This window comes from Polypterus senegalus, chromosome 7, assembly GCF_016835505.1.
Source record: "Polypterus senegalus isolate Bchr_013 chromosome 7, ASM1683550v1, whole genome shotgun sequence".
Taxonomy (NCBI): domain Eukaryota; kingdom Metazoa; phylum Chordata; class Cladistia; order Polypteriformes; family Polypteridae; genus Polypterus; species Polypterus senegalus.
Genome location: NC_053160.1, coordinates 69,679,042 through 69,698,484, shown reverse-complemented (window position 1 = coordinate 69,698,484; position 19,443 = coordinate 69,679,042). Strand labels below are relative to the sequence as shown.

At 39.0% G+C, this 19,443-nt stretch overlaps 1 protein-coding gene across 3 annotated transcripts in view; it reads right to left on the bottom strand.

Moving 5' to 3' along the window:
- dock8 (dedicator of cytokinesis 8) overlaps positions 1-19,443 on the bottom strand; it is a 229,161-nt gene that overhangs the window by 78,186 nt on the left and 131,532 nt on the right. For all 3 annotated transcript variants that reach the window (XM_039758842.1, XM_039758843.1, XM_039758844.1), the window contains 5 exons: positions 18,743-18,813; positions 17,229-17,373; positions 12,936-13,037; positions 1,821-1,916; positions 286-520 (listed from right to left, as the gene is read on the bottom strand). In XM_039758842.1, coding sequence (XP_039614776.1) covers positions 286-520; positions 1,821-1,916; positions 12,936-13,037; positions 17,229-17,373; positions 18,743-18,813 — 649 coding nt within the window. The remainder of the gene's footprint in view (positions 1-285; positions 521-1,820; positions 1,917-12,935; positions 13,038-17,228; positions 17,374-18,742; positions 18,814-19,443) is intronic.

Here is a 19,443-nt window from a genome sequence, read left to right as displayed (position 1 = left end):
CCAAAGTAAATGTAAGCCAGTCTAAAATGCATTTACAGTAAATAACAATAAGAAATAATATTAACATGATTATTTAATAAAACTATTGCTGTTTTATTTATAAAATAGACTTAATGTATGTTCTGACATTCAATGCAAAATTAAACCAGAATTTGCTTTTCTATTTTAAATCAATTATCCCTCTTATCAATAAGATAATGAGGTGTGAACTGGCACAGCATGATAATCAAATTGTACTACAGTAAACCACTCAAACAAATCAAATGCTAAACAACCTGCACTTACCTGTCTGGCCTGCTATTACCATTGGCTGCACAATAAGATGAAAGAGTTTATCTAACACTTGATGCAGAAAATGGACCAGAGGCTCCAGTCTTGAGGATGACAGTGAAATGATACTAAGCTTAAGCTCATGCTCCAGTTTGCTTTCTGGAATTTTGTCCTCCATGACTCGGATAGGGAAGGTAACACGACCTTCCAAAGCATGGCAAAGAGTGAAGAACCTTTCTAAGTGGTTATCCTGGAGTGACAAAGGAAGAGAATACCCTTAATCACTAGTGACTGAAATTTATTTGGAAATACTGTTATCACTTCACTAGATAAGCAATCAAGTTTATATATACTTATGTAATGAATCCTAGCTACTCACAACATTAAATTCACTGGTGACACTTAGAGCTGAAAACTAAAAATATCACTATTGTGCATTTTTTTCAGTAAACAGTTACATTTGCATTGTTTTCAGTAAACAGTTACAATTCAACTAAATTAAAGGTTGGTTTAGAAAGGTGTAATGCAGATAATCGTGCATGCAGATATTTCCTCCTTGGAATATCTGAGATCACAATTAGTGGTTGTGACCACCAGGGGTCACACTACCTCGCCAAACCCAACACAAACAGGCACATGTACAGCACACACACAAGGCTTTTATTCAGTGGAAAACATTTCCCAAGTTTCCCACCAGCACCAAGCACATTACAGCAAGCAGAAATATAAACCAAGGCACTTTATCTTCTTCCTTCTCCTTGTCTCTGTCTCTTCTGCCTCCACTCCTACTCTGGCAAGTGTCATCCTCTTCCTCTCAACTCGTGTTCCCTGAGTAGTGGCAGGTAGCTCCTTTTATGTGATCCCCAGACATACTTCCGGTGTCCCGAAGGCTAGAACTGGGAGCACTGCAGCGTAAGGCTGACGCCCCTCACAGTAACTCTCGCCAGTCCCAACATTTGCCTCAGCCATCAGCTACATTGTATATTTTTATCCACCCAGTCCATCATTTACAAACCTGTATAACATAACATTCCACTTGATTCAAATTAGGATGGCAGGTGACAAAAGGCTAGCCCGGCAGCCTCATGCACAAGTAGGAGTAACGGTCCACCACAGGACCTCCTCATGCACATACCTATATTACGTCATTCAAGCCTAATTTAGACTTGCCAAATCAAACTTACAGGCACTACTGGATCTTAGAGGCAGCAGCAGCACCCCCATGCCTTTACTTCTAATCTAATCATTTTTGTTATCTTTTTAAAATATTTTGGGGAATCATATAACACAACATTTGTATTGCCTATATTTGTCCTCTGTCATTTCAATTAATTAAACCCAAAAAAATCATGAAAGCAGAAAAAAGAAAGGTAGTGTCTAATGTCCAAGACATACAACTGAGTCACAGCAATTCTGGATATGTTTACTTTCTGAAAAAACAGCAAGTCATGTGCTATTACATAAGGTTATGCTGAGAATAAAACATGCAGAAATATATTTCTAAGAGGTCAGAAGAAATTATTTTAAATTTAAGTATTCAGTCAAGTTACCTGGGTATGTAAAGACGATACAGTCTGAATTTCTAAATTGAAGACACCTTTATGACCTTCTAACCATTTTATTGGAGGGACTTGAGGAGGGACTTTCTAAAGAAGAAAAAAATGAACTTGAAAATTGCACATGCTCATGAAAGAATAATATGAATGAATACTATATCTTATACAATTACTGTATCATTTGAAGCATTTAGACAAACTGTGGAAAAACAGTCAAAATATTGCATTCTTCATAGAGTAGTTTATATGTAGTACAATTTTTATTTCACTAGAAGAAAACCTAGTGATGAAACTATGTGTTTTATTCATTAATGCTGCATCAAAATTCAGGAGTACAGAAAAACTACAGGCCTCCAGAACTGAGAATGCTTCTAAGTCCCAACCTTTCATTTGCTCTTAAGTAAATTCCTCCTCTTAAGGGATGGGGGGTGTGTGGCTTGAAAATAAAAACGACAGAGCATTAGAAACACAAATGGGAGGATAATTTAAACAACCATGACAATACTTTTCAATTGATTTTAATTTGTAGGCTTATTTTGCATAATCTTAGCAAGTCAGGGACAATCGTGGTACACTCTTGTAACCAACCAGTAGTTGTGCAACGGGACATTCTCAACAATGCAGTGAAACTATTCCTTAACTCACCCTATGTTGTAGGAGCAGGATTATGTGAGCTGATAACAAATGAGCTCTCACTCAGAATATAACAGGTATGGGTGCTATGGACAGAAAAGAGGCTCATCTGTCTGTAGTCTTGTGTTTGTTGTTGGATTGAAAATGGGAAATTAAAGTAACGAGACTGTGGTTGAATCTGCCATACCCAGAAAGCCTTCATACAGACACTGGTGATGTCAAGCAGCTGTTATGATGTTTTGTTTTTCATTTTTATATTGCATTCTAGAGATTTCTACAATTAAAATGAAAGTTTCTGAAGTAATTACTGTTTAGATTTGGTTTCATTTTCAAGTAGTTAAAATTTATTTGCATTTCTTTTCAATGTCATCTTGGTTTTAGCAAGTGAAGACATTTTGTGGTGCAGATGTCACCACAATACTATGGAATGAATATGTCAATGTACAACACACCATATTATTGCTGCGATGGCTAAAAGGTCAACCCCTGACATTCCGATTCATCCAAGATTTAGATAAAGGAAGCAGGCCTTGTGCTTGCAGTTAGTTTTACTTGACTTTCCTGAGTTCATTGCTTGAATTTTAGCTATGATTTTGTTTTAGATTTGACACAAAGATTGTGTAGAATTCATAGTTACGAGCTTGACTTCTTTATTGACACACATTTATGATTTTGCTCCAATTGCACTCCATCTGCTTTGAAGGACAGCAGCACATTATTTGCTATCAGAATGCAGCAAGCTCATGACAATTGGGAAACATAAAGTTAAGACGTGAAATTTGTCATTTACTGCACATCATCTAGGTGATGAGATTCAGCCACTGCAGTTATCAAATAGATGACCCAATTGACTAGAAGTTGTAGGGTACATGTGGTTTTCCAGGGAAGCAAAGGTAAGTCATCACACTGTTAGATGACCTAAAGAAAGCTATGGGTGCTTTATTTTAGACTGCTTTAAGCAGCTCAGAAAAAAATCTAGTATGCCTGGAGCTTGAACAATATAACAAATAACTGACATTATAACATGAATTTTGGAAATAATCCTTAATTAGCACTGCCTCCTGAATTTAAAAACATAATGCATAATTATGTGGCTTCTGCAACACTTACAAGTGCTTGGATTGAACTCAGAGACCCTAATGGAGAAAGAAACAGATGAGTACACATTACAGGATACTGTGCATTAGGTTGGTAGCTAATACTGTATATCCAAAATTAAGGTCTATATAGAAAATAATCTTTTGGTAATAGTAGAGCTGAACCAAAAAAATGCCAACTGAGTAAGGCACAAACAAGTCTTATGTCAAAACCAGATTCCAATATTATAAACATTTGTGGAAAAATAAAAATCAGTTATTGATTTAATCTGGTGTGCGTGACAAGGGCCACGAGAAGTCTGTCTTGCGACAAGTGCAGCTTCTGTTTTCTGTAACGAACAAGAAGTTACAAGTGCCCAACTGATGACCTTTAAAATTGTGTAACTGCTGATCCAAACAAAACTATTGTAAAGATGTAATGTCTTGAAATTCTTGTGCAACTAAAGTCATAAGGTAAAATTTTGCTTAGCATTATAAAAGATTTAGGACACCGACACCTGGGCAGATGAAGGGCAGGTGTCCTAGGACTGTGCTTCTCTGTCATTCTTACCTTTGCCTGGTGTGTATTAATAAAATATTTTTACTAACTTTAATTATATCTCTCTGTCTTCAGTCACAAGAAATGACACTAGAGAAAAAGTGTCCACAGTTTTCTGGCGCCCGGACGTGGGGCAGGAGACGGCCGGCTGACTCCTCGAGCGGGAAGATCTCAGCGATCTGTCTTCTTGAAGCAGACTGCCGCAACTAAGTGCACCGGCAGCAGAGTAAGCAGCTCCGATAAAAGTTAGGACTGCCCTGTCCTGAGACGACTCCTGCGTGAGGAGTCCCCGGTCTCCTTCTGGTACAACCACGGTGACTGAAAAGGATTTTCCTGACAGAGCTGACTAACACCCAGGCTGGGGTAAGTAACCCGGAGGTTTCCGTAAAAGATAAGCTGGGGCGGGCTTGCTGTAGAGTATAAAAGTGACCGGGAATAGTAAATGGAAAAGAAATACCTTGTTTTAGGTCACTCCTGTTGGGAAAGATAGTATAGAACACTATCCTCTGGGAATTAAAAAGGGGGATTTAGGACGGGATCCGTGCGTGGCACACCCATAAACCCGGACAAATCTATTGGACAGAGGATAGAGCATAGAATAGAAGAATAACAGGTTAAAAAAACAAGGGAGTAATAAAAAGTACGTACTAGAAATAAATATTTGCTTTCACCGTGCACTGTGACAGTAACGTAGGAAATAGTGTAGTATACTTCCCCTGGGAATATTAAAGGGAACGTTGGGGCGGGTGAGTGGCACACTCAGCATTCCAATAGTTCATCGGACAGGGGACGAGTAGGACAAGGATAGAAAGATAAATCTGGCACAGGGCTCGGGGGGGAAAAGCAAAGGAAAAAATGGGAATACATAACAGCAAGCCTGCCAACCGGCGCCGGGTTCAAGTCTTTTATGCTGGAAGGATTGTTTTCGGAGGATCAGCAGACGCCGCACAAAAAGGGTCACCTAGAAAGTTAATAGACAAAACACAGGATTGGATTTTAAAAGGGCATGTAAAAAATGGAATAAGCAGAGCGGTGGGAGTTGGCCATTGGAAGGGACAGGAGATGCAAGTGAGATACAGAAAATTAGAAAAATATTATGTAGAAATGCACCAGGGTGTTGTATGTAGAAGTGTATGAGGATGTTGTAATAGAGGTATGTGTTATGTATGACAGATGGGAGTTGGTTATTAAAGATTGTAATTTAAAGGCAGTACAGAAATGAATTATTGGCTGCAGAAAGTTAGAACTAAAAAAAAAAAAGTTATTTATAGCTTACAGAAAGTGCAAGCAGATTCGGAACCGCAGTCGAATGAGAAGCGGAAGAAGAGCAAGAAAAAAAAAAAAAAACCCGTTATATCCCACACTTGTTCCTCCACCTTTCCTACACCATCCACATCCACAACCCCCACCTTCTCCTCCGCCACCTCCAGCCCATCGCACCAGAATTAAAAGATGATCCCTTGGGGTCTGGTTTCTTTGAAGAATATCATTATGATCCCTCATTACACACTGATCCGGGAATGACAAAAGTAACGTAATGGGTTCGGCAGGTGGGTTTCACGATCCTAGAACCTCCAACGCACTAGAAGTCAAACCCTATTCCTTCAGCCCCCTAATCAAAACACCACCTTTCAATCCCCCTTAAAGTCCCCCAAACCCACAGGCCCCTTGTTGGAATGCCCCCTGATTGAGATCCCAGAACCCCCCCGACATGATTCAATGCAACCTGCAGGAGCTAATAACCCCACTACTGTAATGATACATCGTAACTGAGACATTCAAGAGCTGAAGGACGTTGTGTCCGAATTGCCTGATCCCAAAGTCATCGGTGTGTTTAAAAAATTCATAGAACAATTACAGCAGCTGTATGATATGTATAAGCCTAATGCCACAGAATGGACTCAGGTGCTGTGGAGAAAGCTTGGCACCACATGGGAGACTGTCAATCATGGACAGCATAACAGAAACCCGTGGCAGTGGAACGAGGCGTTGCCTCGGGCCGGGATGAAGGTCCCTTTATTACGCAATGGGAACATGTTAAAATAATATTAAGGACAAGTATAAGAAAGGCAGAGACTGGTCTCTTATCTCGGCTGCCAAACAGAAAAAAAAAAAGAGACAGTAGATGAATGGGCACACTGAATTTAAGAGTTAATGGCAACACACTCCGGCCTTGAAAATCCAGACAACCGAACTAAAACTGCAGTCCCTCTTTTTGTTTCCGGACTTAGAAGCGACATTCAAAACAAGGTATCCTGTATTAGATGAGAGGCTGCCGCGTTTGAGGAAGTAAAACGTCACGCAGCGCATGCTGAACAACAGAGCAAGCAGAAAGAGTCAGACACCCAGACAAAGCTGATTGCAGCACAAATGAACTATTACACTGGTGGGGCCACTCCCGGCAGAAGTCGTGGACGTGGAGGATTTTTCCGGGACAAGGGTGTGGACGGGACAAGGTAGCGGATATATGTTACCTAATCCAAGTGGATCATCCACTCAGCTGCCTCCCCCTCCAGATCCAAACGCTACACCATATGCTTGTTACGGGTGTGGTGAAATGGGACACTTCTGCCGCAATTGCCCTCACAAGTGCCCACCCCCTCCTCCACCACCTGAACAATTTGATGTTTCATGGACATAGGAATCCGCAGGGATCCCCAGCCCTTCTCTTCAACTACCTTTGCTCACCCATAATTCAGAGACTGATCCATTATTGACTTTGCTGGCTGGTGAATGGCACTGAAACTGTTTTCCTCGTGGACACAGGAGCCACGCTCAGCCCTTTCGCTGAAGGAGGTCCCTGCCTCAAGAGATTCTTCGAGTTCAGCTGCATTCCAGTGATTCCACTTTAACACACTGATTTCTTTTAAATCAGCTCCGTCCAGTTAACCTCTTAGGAAGGGATCTCATGACAACACACCATCCTTCTTAAAGCCCTTCACTCATTTCCCTCCTGCTTGTTTCCCAATCTCCAAGCCCCTGACACCCTATTGCACTGCCCAATATTTCCCTATAGAAGTAGACACCCCCTGGCTAGAATCTTTTCTTTCATCAGGTACCTGCCCCGAAACCCTTCACATCCCCTGCATTTTCATTTCCCCCACAAAAGCTGCTGCATTTGTACATCTTACATATTCACAGAATATTTTTACCTCATATTTCTTTAGCTAAATCAAGCACTGTCCATTGGGTGGAAATCGGACCATGGGTAGAACAATGTCTTAATAGAACAGACTGGGTACATGTTGCTTCAGGTGTTTTTGATACCTCAGACCATTTAATAACTAAAGTTGTGCTTCAAACTGATTTTTTAGTACATCGTACATTATGCTGCACTTCCCTTTCTGCGTTGTCATTGCAAACTACTTCCCTTCTTGGCTCTCAGCGCTTCCTGACTCTTTGTGGTCTCAGGGTAAAATGATTATGGAAGGATAGCCCATTGTGAGCCTCTGGTGATCTACCCTAAATCTTCTTTCCGTCCGCACCGTGCCCAGTATCCTCTGTCTCCTGAAGCAGAGGCTGGCATCTCCGCGTACATTCCGATCTTGTGAACGCGTGCGATTATTCCAATTAAATATTCTCCAGTTAATTCTCCCATTTTACCTATAAAAAAGGCTGACGGTTCATGGCGTTTTGTACAAGACTTACGACAAGTGAATGCTGCAATCTTTCCTAGAGCTCCTATTGTACCTAATCCTTCCACTATTCTTTCTGCAATCCCTCCCTCTGCTCGTTATTTTTCAGTAATTGATTTAGCCAATGCTTTTTTCTCTATCCCTGTACACCCTGACTCAATTCTGGTTTGCTTTTACTTTCCAAAGCCGCCGTTGGACATGGACTGTTATGCCTCAGGGATATACTGAAGCCCCTTGTGTGTATGGACAAGCGCTTGCTCAAAATTTAGAAGGGTTCTGGCCAGACCGAGGTAGTACATTAATACAGTATGTAGATGATATTATGTTATGCAGTACTACTGAAGAAGATTGTGCGCAAGACACTAAAAAACTACTGCAGTTTCTGGGGGACAATGGACATAAAGTTTCAAAGGCTAAATTGCAATTAATTCAAACAACTGTAAAATATTTAGGTCATGACATCACAAATGGAACAAGAGCTCTCTCTAGCGATCGCATTAACACCATTCAAAATCTTCCCAGACCTGTCACAAAACAACAGGTTATGTCTGTATTGGGCATTCTGGGTTACTGCCGCAATGGATTTTGAATTTCACTGAAAGAGCACAGCCGTTACAAAATTTAGCAAACACCCCTGGCCTTCCTCTTTCTGGTCAGGTGCAATGGACCGAGCAGGCTGAGAAGGCTCTCTGTGACTTAAAAAATGCACTTTCGGTGGCACCAGCCTTGGGCCTTCCGGACTTTTCTCGTCCCTTTACTCTGTTCGTGGACGAAAAGGGGGGATATATGACTGCAGTTTTAACACAATTACATGGGGATAAACAAAGGCCAATAGCTTATTTTTCGAAAAAATTGGATCCTGTGGCCGCAGCACTTACGCCTTGCCTGTGGCTGCCACAACAGAAGCTGTGCTAGCCAGTACAGATATAGTGCTCATGAGCCCCCTAACAGTAAAGGTGCCTCACGCTGTACATTCCATTTTAGTACAGGCTAAGACCTCCCATCTCACTACTGCTAGGGCAATACACTATCAGAATGTACTCTGTACTTTGTCAAACGTCACAATTGAAAGATGCTCCACTTTAAATCCAGCCACCCTGTTGCCAACAAATAACGACGGCGAACCACATAATTGCCATACAGAAATAGCAAAGGTTGTAAAGCCTCGAGTAGATCTACAGGAAACACCTTTAGAAATTGGAGAAAATATTTTTGTAGACGGATGTTCTTTGCGATTGGAAAACGGAGCACCCTCAACTAGTTACGCAGTGGTCCAAGGGGACCGCCTGCTGGAAGCAAATCGAATTTCATCAAGTTTAAGTGCACAAGCAGCTGAATTAATAGCGCTCACCCGAGCATGTCAGCTGTCGAAGGAAAAATCATAACAATTTATACAGATTCCAGATATGCCTTTGGAGTCTGCCATGATCATGGGGCATTATGGAAATTAAGGGGATTTAAGACCAGTACTGGCAAGCCCATCCAACATCAAAAGTTAATCGAATCCCTCTTGGAAGCCATAACTAAACCATCAAAGCTAGCGATTGTTAAATGTCAAGCTCACACAGGAAAACAGGACCTGTCAGCAAAGGAAATGAATTGGCAGATTACTTTGCTAAAAAGGCTGCATACAGTAACACACCAATCTCTTTATTCCAACAGAGAAATGACAAGGACCCTGATAATCAAATTATTTCTTTACAGAGTGCAGCCACGGACATTGAAAAGAAAAAGTGGTCCAAAGAAGGATCCCTCTCTGATGGAGTCTGGACTCATCAGCAAACTAACAAACCTTTTCTCCCAAAAGCTTCTTTTCCAGGTATGGCAAAATAGCCCATGGCCTCGACCATGCTGGGAAAGATGCCATGGTTCAAGATGTTGAAAACATTGGGAAGCTGTAGGCTTCTCTACATATGCAGAGCAATTCTGTAGACGCTGTGCATTATGTCAAAGGTTTAATGTAGGAAAAGGCACTCAGGTAAGTCCCGTTACTCCTAACCCAATGGGTCCGTTTGAACACCTCCAAATGGATTTTATTGAACTAACACCGTCTAAAGGTTACCGATATTGCCTTGTGATTGTCGATGTGTTCTCCCGATGGGTAGAAGCTTTCCCTTCAAAACGCAATGATGCCAAAACGGTTGCTAAAGCACTAATTAAAGAAATTATTCCAAGATGGGGCATCCCACAAAAGTTACAGACAGATAATGGTACTCACTTTGTGAATTCCATTATAAATGAATTGACTACCTGGCTACAGATCAATGTACATCATTACTGCAAATACCATCCACAAAGTGGGGTATTGTGGAACGATGCAATGGCACCCTAAAAGCTAAGCTTGCAAAAATTTGTGAACAAACCAATTTATCCTGGCCAGATGCTTTACCCCTGGCTTTAATGGGATTGAGGGACGGACACACGGCAATTGGGGCTATCGCCGTTTGAAATCCTGACGACGACCCATGCCCGTTGGCATGGTTATAGGAAATGTGAACCTGCATACCGTGGACAATGATCTTCTCTCTAGTCTTACAGGCCTCCGAGCGTCCCTGAAGGAAGTCCACGAGCAGGTTAATCAGGCTTGGAGAACCAGCCCTCCATCTAAGGACTCGCCGATTCCCTTGGGCACCTGGATCCTGGTTCGAGACACCCGGAGGAAACATTGGCATCAGCCTAGGTGGAGAGGACCGTTCCAAGTTCTTTGTCCACACCACACGCTGTAAAGGTTGAAGGATTGCCCGCCTGGATTCACGCTTCGCACTGCAAAAGATGGCACCCATAATATACATACTCTTGTTGTTTTTTCTTCCATTATCCACTGCACGGGTGACACTGACTTTCCAGGTTGAGGAAACTGCCTCATTCCAGGTTGACTTTTGTGCAATTGTTCCCTGTACTGGCAGACAGGAGCAATGGGAATGGCCTGACAAATATGTCTGTGTGAGCTACCCGGTTTATGACTCTGACTCAAGTTTTGCTTCATCTGACTCTGAATGTGGCTTCTGGAGTGATGTGTTTGCAAACACAGGACCAAATGACTGGGGTTATGAACCCTGGCAGGCTACTCAGTATGGCCTAAAGACTCGATTCTCTATTTTAAAGGGACATGCCTCTCATGAGTGTGCTAAGAATCAGTGTAACCCATTAATCATTACTCTAAAGAATCCTTCTTTGCATGATTCAGGAACTTATGTCTTAGCTGCATATGCAAGTGGTCATGATCCCCGAGGACTTTTTCAAATTAAGGTCAAGGCACCTGCTCCCTCTCCTCTGTCCCCCTTTCCTACTCAGTTTTTCACTACTGCATCCGCGAGTGAGGAAAAACCCCTAGTTCAGGCTTTGAATCTAACCACCTTAACAAGCACGTTCTTCTCTAGCAACAGTCCCTTTCCCATTATCTAACATTTCTGACCCTTGGGATCGATGGTTCATGTCCACCTTTGGGTCATGGGGCCAAAGGCTAAAATCAGTATTTATTTCTTTGGCAGTAGTATTCATTGTCCTTTTACTTATCGGATGTTGCATTGTTCCTCTTATTCGCTATATAATATCCAAATATTTCACTGCTTCTATAGCCAAGGCCTATATGCTACACGAGGAACATATGCTCCAAATTGCCTCTTCAGTTTCCTCATCCCTTTCCCCCTCTCCTCCTCCTTCCCCATCCCTTACCTCCGCCTTCTGAATTTTCTTCACTATTTTATCATGCCCAGATTGATAAAAAGGGGGGAATGTGGAAAAATAAAAATCAGTTATTGATTTAATCTGGTGTGCGTGACAAGGGCCACGAGAAGTCTGTCTTCGACAAGTGCAGCTTCTGTTTTCTGTAACGAACAAGAAGTTACAAGTGCCCAACTGATGACCTTTAAAATTGTGTAACTGCTGATCCAAACAAAACTATTGTAAAGATGTAATGTCTTGAAATTCTTGTGCAACTAAAGTCATAAGGTAAAATTTTGCGCTTAGCATTATAAAAGATTTAGGACACCGACACCTGGGCGCAGATGAAGGGCAGGTGTCCTAGGACTGTGCTTCTCTGTCATTCTTACCTTTGCCTGGTGTGTATTAATAAAATATTTTTTACTAACTTTAATTATATCTCTCTGTCTTCAGTCACAAGAAATGACACTAGAGAAAAAGTGTCCACACATTCTTTTACAGCGAAAGAAAGGAGGGATTTCAGAGGTCACAAGGAAGGATGGCTATTGACTAAAAAGGACAAACAGGGAAGCCACAGCCATAATTTTAAGAAAAGAATATTAGAGTTATCTGTACTTTGAGGCAAATAGGCTGGTCAGCTAAAAGATTAACCAGGAAATAGCAGATTTGATAATTTGTAATGTTGTTTAGTTGTCTACTTATTTAATGATTTTATTTTTGTCTTTATTCACTCTTTATTTTTATCTTAGTTTTTTCTGGCATATTTCTACTTTGGTACAGTGTCCCTGAAGGGCCCTACTGTTATTATGTTACAAATTGTGACATGGCACCAGGCTAACAAGTTGTTGGCAAAGTTAAAACAGGTAGGATACTGAATGGCAACATGGAGCAGTCCTTACTTCTCTGTAGTAGTGATGTGGGTAGGTGGCTGCTAGATAGCAGTGTGCCCAGGAACTATACATAAATGTATTCTTTGCGCACTTGGAATTGGAAGGATATGTTAAACTGTTGGAAGACTAGGAATGTTTCCTCATACTGTAAGGTGGCCTTTTTGAGATAGGTGTAGCTCTATGCCCACTTATGTGGGACAGGTAATGCTGGGAAACACTAAAAGAGACTGACCTTTTAAATTTGCAGTGAAGCTGTGTAATGCAGGAGCATAGAACCCATACAGAAAGCTTTGGAAAAAAGGCATCAGGACTTTCAGAAAGAGTCCCTAACTTTGGAAGTGGCCCAGAATGTAAAAGCCAATCACTGTCAGAGGTTATGACATAACAGAGACTAAGGTGAGACAGACAAGGAGGTGAATATTTAGTACTTTTGGTCCAGTATTTTGTGAGTTACTGGCAGAAAAGCCACCCAACTGCATACACAGGAACTACAACACCAGGGTAGTCAGACCCTGAGAGACAAAAGTATTTAAAGTTGCTGTACTTTTTTAACTCCCATCATTAATCCCCTACTTAATCATTTTGTTCAGACAAAGGTTGTACATAAAGGTAAAAAGAATAATGCACCAAAAAACAAAAAATGGAAAACAAACCTCTGGTGAATGAATATAGTAGCTGCTAGGCAGTCTGTCCAAAGCAACTGGTAAGCAGTATTGTCCAGTTTGCAGACGTTCATTAAGAAAAACTGGAAACCACTGTAAATGTGAAACATAATGTTAGTTATTAGTTGGAATTATTTGTTTGATATAGCTTTTAAAAATTATACACTAATCCTGATGCTTCCACTTACATGGGGTAAAAAATCAACTTTATGCAATGCAATTGTATGAGGTGAGGCAATGTTTTCTACAAGACAACTTCTCAATAGCACCAAACATATTGTTTTAATGCAATTTTAGATGAACACAGCAACACTATTCTACCAATATCAGAAAATATGAAACAATAAAAAAATGTAATATAATTAACCTTGTAAGGATATATCCATCTGTTCAATTTTTTAACCCAATTAATACTTTTCAGGATTACAGGAAGACTATATATCCAGTATGAGACACAACGGCAGTCCATTTCAGGGCATACCCACAAATGCACATTCAGCCATACTGAGCCATTTTAGAGTTTCCAATTAACTCTGCCTCTGAGTCTTTGGAATGTGTGACGTCTTAGGGCCCGTTTATTTTTCATGCTCAGAACGCATACATCATGGCTGTCATGCACTCCCAGCGTTCATTTGACGTGTTGTCTGTGCATGTCCTCAGAAATTAACGCGACGCGTACGCAAGTTGAAGTACCAGCAAAAAGTCGGGGGGAGCAGTGTGATAAAAGTTGGAATGTGACGTCAGAGTCTCTGTTTACTATCAGCATGTAACAGCAAGCCACTCTGAAGATCTTCCGGGATCGATGTGCGTGCTTCGATGTTTAATGAATGGGTTGATGTGGTGAACCAAAATGTCGACATACAAATGCATTTGTGGTGCTTTTATATTCAAGCATCGCATATTCCCCAACGTAATGACACAATACATTTTAAAAGTCTCACATACCATCTTCTGTGCCACCTTTTTTTTTTTTTGCACCTTCACAACAGCATCAGAATGTATGGCAGCGTATTTGAGCCACAGAGAAAAACATTAAAGACATGGTGAAAAAGTCTATTTTGTGATTAAAGTGGAAATTTCTGCTTTAATCTCAAAATGTCCACTTTAACCTCGTAGTTTACTTTATCACTAAAGTAGACCGTTGTAAACATCATCTTAAAATCTAGCTGTTAATCGCTACATGCTTCTGGGGCTTCCTCCTGAACTGACAACAGCAATCACACATAGAACACATTACATTTATGCTGTCTCACAGTAGGGAGTCACGTCCCTTGTTTGCATGTGTTCCCAGTGAATTTCCGCAGTGCGTTACAGTTTCCTTCCAAAGACATGAAAGCTTGGGGAACTGGTGTCACTAAAATGACGGGAGTGTTTGTTTATGCTTGTGTTACCTTGCAATGATCTAATGCCCCGTCCAGGGATTGTTTGCTAGAATGCTAGCTAGAATGGGCGCATCCCTATATTGATGGATTTAATCATTAAACATCCATCCTTTACAGAGATATCGTGGCATGTTGTCCTCAGAATTTAATGGGTGTTACAGGCAATTCACAACACAGCAAAACCAAACCTATTCTCACTGTGATGATATCTCACACTGCCACCTGGTGGAATCTTCCAGATTACGTATGAACAGTACAATGCTTGCGTAGCAGTAGTGGCCACAGGAGCACGCGTATAAACCTTGCCTAAGAGGAAATCCCAGGCAGACACCAGGAGAACTTGACAACTCTGCCCATAGTGCCCTGGATTCTGGATTCAATCCCAGGACAGCACAGAAAATGATTTAACATCCCTAAACTTTCATATAATATTATGTTACAATATGTACAGCTCTCCCAACTGAGAATATTATTTCATTTATTTTCTTTGGCAATTGCAACCAATGAAAACTTCACTTTCTTGTTAAAGACACAGAAATATTTTTTCATCGATAAGACAAAGTACAGAGCAATGCTTTACACATATCATCTTTAGGAGCTCGAGTATGTGCTTACAATGCTAAATCTCACTGTAAGGAGATCATCTGGTAACCTAGACTTATGCAGTCAAACAGTTCAAGTTTAATTCATGTTAAAAATAAGTCATCTGTCAGTTTGCAGTCAAACCTAAGGCAAGAAATATAAAAGATATTCTCATCTACATTTGAACTTGAATCACACAAAACAAAAAAATAAAACATGAAAGTCTGTGTTTCCAGTCCCTCTGAGCAATTTGATTGGTCAGTATTGCATTGATATGATTGGTCAGTTTGGGTTCGGTGATGCAACAAAAGAGGATGTGCGAGTGTAAGACAAACAATGAGGAGAAATATCATGGGAAGCATACAGTGAGTCACCTTCAAAGCTGGTTAAGTATAAAGACAGACAGGATGCGAGAAAGGTGCCTTAAAAAATAATAATAGAGTCTGAGAAGCTTTCTTTACAGGAACACACTTGAGAGAGAGAGAGCGGCGGTGAAGTGAGGTTCAGACACATGCACATACTGAGGAAAGGCACTGAAGGTACACTTTAGATTAAGAGATTGCAAATATTTTTAAATTAATAATTCATGTATTTATTAATTATACTACGAAAGATAGCCTTTTTTTCAGTTGTGTTGTTACATTTGTAAATAATACAATTTATTTAAATAATTACTAAAAATTAATTTTTGCTTCCATGTGATTGTATTAACTAACTCTGATGACCAATTCACAACCTTTTTTATATGATAATAACTATTTTTACTGAAGTTCACACTGTGTCTCCTTTGCACATTGTGCATTATCAATGACTAATTAAAGCCAGCACTTCAAGAATTTTTTCCATTACTGTCATTTTATAAACATACAAAATGTGTAGATTCATGGACATTGAATTTTTCCATTAGAAGCTGATGTTAATATTAATTTTGACAAAAAGTTACATACGATAAGAACATGCATTTGATTGCAAGATAAGGGTTGAGTTTGTAATGTGTATGTAGGGAAAAAAAAAGCTGAAATTAAAAACAAAACACCTCAAAATCACCAGTAGCTGAAAATGTCAGAGTAGTTTAAAGGTCAATTTGGAACTCAACAGCCAATAAAATGTTTATGAACTAGACCAGGAAGTTTCCCAAAATTACTTCTGTCAAACCAATGGAACTTGTTTTTAACAATGACTACCTTTTTGCTACTTGTCCATGAAGCACAATTTTGTGAAGTTCCTGTACACTTTTTAAATGTGGTTTGTCCTGTCCCTTAATCCTTTACAACAGTGGAAGGATGCAGTGTTTTCAGAGTTTTTTGGCATAATAAAAAGAGGAATGATGCATGAAAACTTTCTTAAAATATGAACAGTACAAGTACAACTTGAATTTTTTTATGTTTCATATTTTTTTCAAAGGAAGTCACCCTTTATAATGCCATTTTCATACTAATGATAATATTCAATTCAGGCAACAAACTAATGTACATATTTTCACAATTTCTCAGCTTATAACAAGTCTTACTGTGCTATTTGTAATTTTCAGCGTCTTGATGCCCTGGTTGGTACTTTGCAATAACCTTATACTGTATTTGCTATGAATGTCTCTCTCTCCTAATGATTTGCTTTATAAAGGATTTATAAAAGCCAATTTGATTACTTTATTGAGACTAGACAATGTCATGAAAACTAATGGGAAACACTACAGTTAAAAAAGGTTATGGTAAATATGTGGCTTTTGAAAGAATTGACTGTACTTGAGAATATTTATGTGTGGCGCAGCAAAATGGTTACATGATTGATACTTTTGGTATTTTAATTTGTAATTAATAGGATATGTATATTGTTCCCCACTGTATACAGTAATAGACAGGAAGTGAAAAGTTTTTTAAATTAAGTGACTGATGATTGAAGTTACTAGAATGCAAAACAGTAAGAAGAAATGCATGCAATGAAAACTTTCTAGAAATAATTAAAAATTATTCATGATTTCTCATTGCACTTTTTCTTTAATCAGGTAATACATTTTATCCGGTTATTCTACAAATAAGAGCGAAACCATGAATGATATAAAGTATGTAAAAAAAAACTATGCCTTTCTTCAAGAATGTTTTATGTACAATTCTGAGGTGAGAATTAGACAACAGTAACATATTCATATAGAATAAATGTCAATGCATTGTTAAATAGAAGGAGGCTAAAACATGTAGCCAATGAACATGTTCACATCCTGCCCTGTTCACAAGACACAGGTATCTCAGTAATCCGCTCCTATAATGTTCCTTATAACATTTTTAATAAAAATAAACAAACATGTCAGTCTAAAAAATCTTACTGTGTATCCAATTAAGGTTTCCACATTTGATCCTTGGTTTTGTTTGAGTTGACAACTAATGTGATAAAAGGTAAAAAGGATATGATGTTTTTCAGTAAGCTTTGCTGGAAGTTGAATCTTTATTTCTTCATAAAAATCAGGAGACCTGAACAGGAAAGAGTAAAGTTAATCTATAAAATGCAGCTTCTTAACAAAATGACAGATAACCTTCTAATATACTTTAAAAACAAAGCAACATCCGTGCAGTACTACTAAAAACAGATTGCATAAAGTAAACATACAGCTTAACTACTAAAAACAGATTGCATAAAATAAACATACAGCTTAACCATTTCCATTTCAAATTCATGTTACAATGTATTGTCATATATTCAAAGTAGAATGAAATCTTATTTGCATGTCAGCCACAGACTAGTGACAGACATGCAATACTAGCACTGAGTGACCTTATAAGTAAGTATTCAAACTATCTGTGAAATCAGTGGAGTGAATACCACTGGTTGCATAGCATTGGTCAGGATGGATGAAGGAGAAATGCGACTCAACATTTTTAATAATATTGTTTTCGTATATATACAATAGCCTATTTTATAAATTTCCTGGACAAAATGAAGCTGTGCTCTGGTAATATTCTAAGCTGACTTCAGTGCCCTATTGTGCTCTGTGATCTTGAGCAGAATCGGTACTATAATACAGCGTAATTCAGCCAATGAGAATGGACTCAATAATCCATCTGTAGAAGATGGCAAGTATATAAGGAGATATCCAGGCATTTTAGAGACATTGAAAGAAGCAAGCCTCCTTGACAACAGCCAAGATGTGTTGTGCTCAATTCAGGTAGTCAGTGGTTGAGACACAGATACTGTACCTCAGAACTCCCTTGTCTTTGAACAGCTGTTTGGTTTTGTTGGCATTAAAGGAGAGACTGCTGTTCAGGCATGACTCTGTATAAGAAAGCAAATCTCTAGACCATCTCAATATTGCTGGTGGTCAAGCCTGTAATAGCTATGATAGTTAAGTATGGAGTCTGAGCTATTTTTGGCCATGCTGTTGTACATAAACAATTAGTACAGCACCAGGTTCAGCACACTACCTTGTGAGGAACCAACTGTATATCAGTGTACAGAAGCTATGGTGGGCCAGTTAAGAAGCCTAAAATTCAGGTGACAATACATCGCTCCAAAACCCTCTATTGGATTAGGTAGGTTTGAGACTGTTAAGTAGGTTATTACCAATAAAGACTTCCATTACCTATGTGTTAAAATAACCATCTAAAACAAAACTAAAACCTTTCATAAAATTACTGGTGCTCACTAATTGGTGCTTATAATACCAATTTATAGTAACTTAAGCAATTACTATGGTTTTTGCTCAAAATCTATGTAAACTTGTAAATTTTCTGTTTATAACACACCAGAAGAAAAAAAAACATTTCCAGTAGTTATATTTAGTTAAAAGAGAACAAAAAATAATTAAGCTATAAATACAGTACAGTACCTCATTCAAATACTTACTTATTGTGATATGTAACAGGAGTATACACTTCTTGAACAAATTCTGGACCACTTGACTTGCCAAAAATAACCTGAAATATGTTAACAAAAATAACCATTAATAAAACAATGACACAATGTATTTCAAATCTGTGTATATAATTTAGGATCAGGAATGTTTGATCTTTTAAAGCAAAAAAGTACTGTCATTTTGTGTTTATGAATGGCAGTATTTCTTTATAGAATCTGCAATGCTTCAAAAACAGCTCATCTAGTTAAATAATAAATAAGAATCTCTTCTAGCATTTTAAAATCTGAATTGTGCTAAATAAACATTTATACTTTCAGTCAAATGTCACCTTTTTACTTGGCTTATACTGTATATCTGGATATGTGAAAGGGAATGCTGCTAAGAGAGGTTCTAATACCCTGCAACTTTGTCACAAAATTAAGCTGATTAAATATATTATATTATATTATATTATGGTAAGCTAAAAGTCACCCCAAGTCTACAATATTTTTTCTTCAGGAACTCTTCAAATATCATAAAGTTGTCTCTATTGAATTAACTAAGCTGGCCCGGTATGAATGACTCCGCAGGGTTTGCTCATTACTAGAAATAAGAGGATTCAAAAAATAGATAAAATTTATATATTCATCTCCCAAAGTTGCAAGAGTATGCAGGAGAGGAACTAAAAAGTGTAAGAGGGGATGAGTATCAA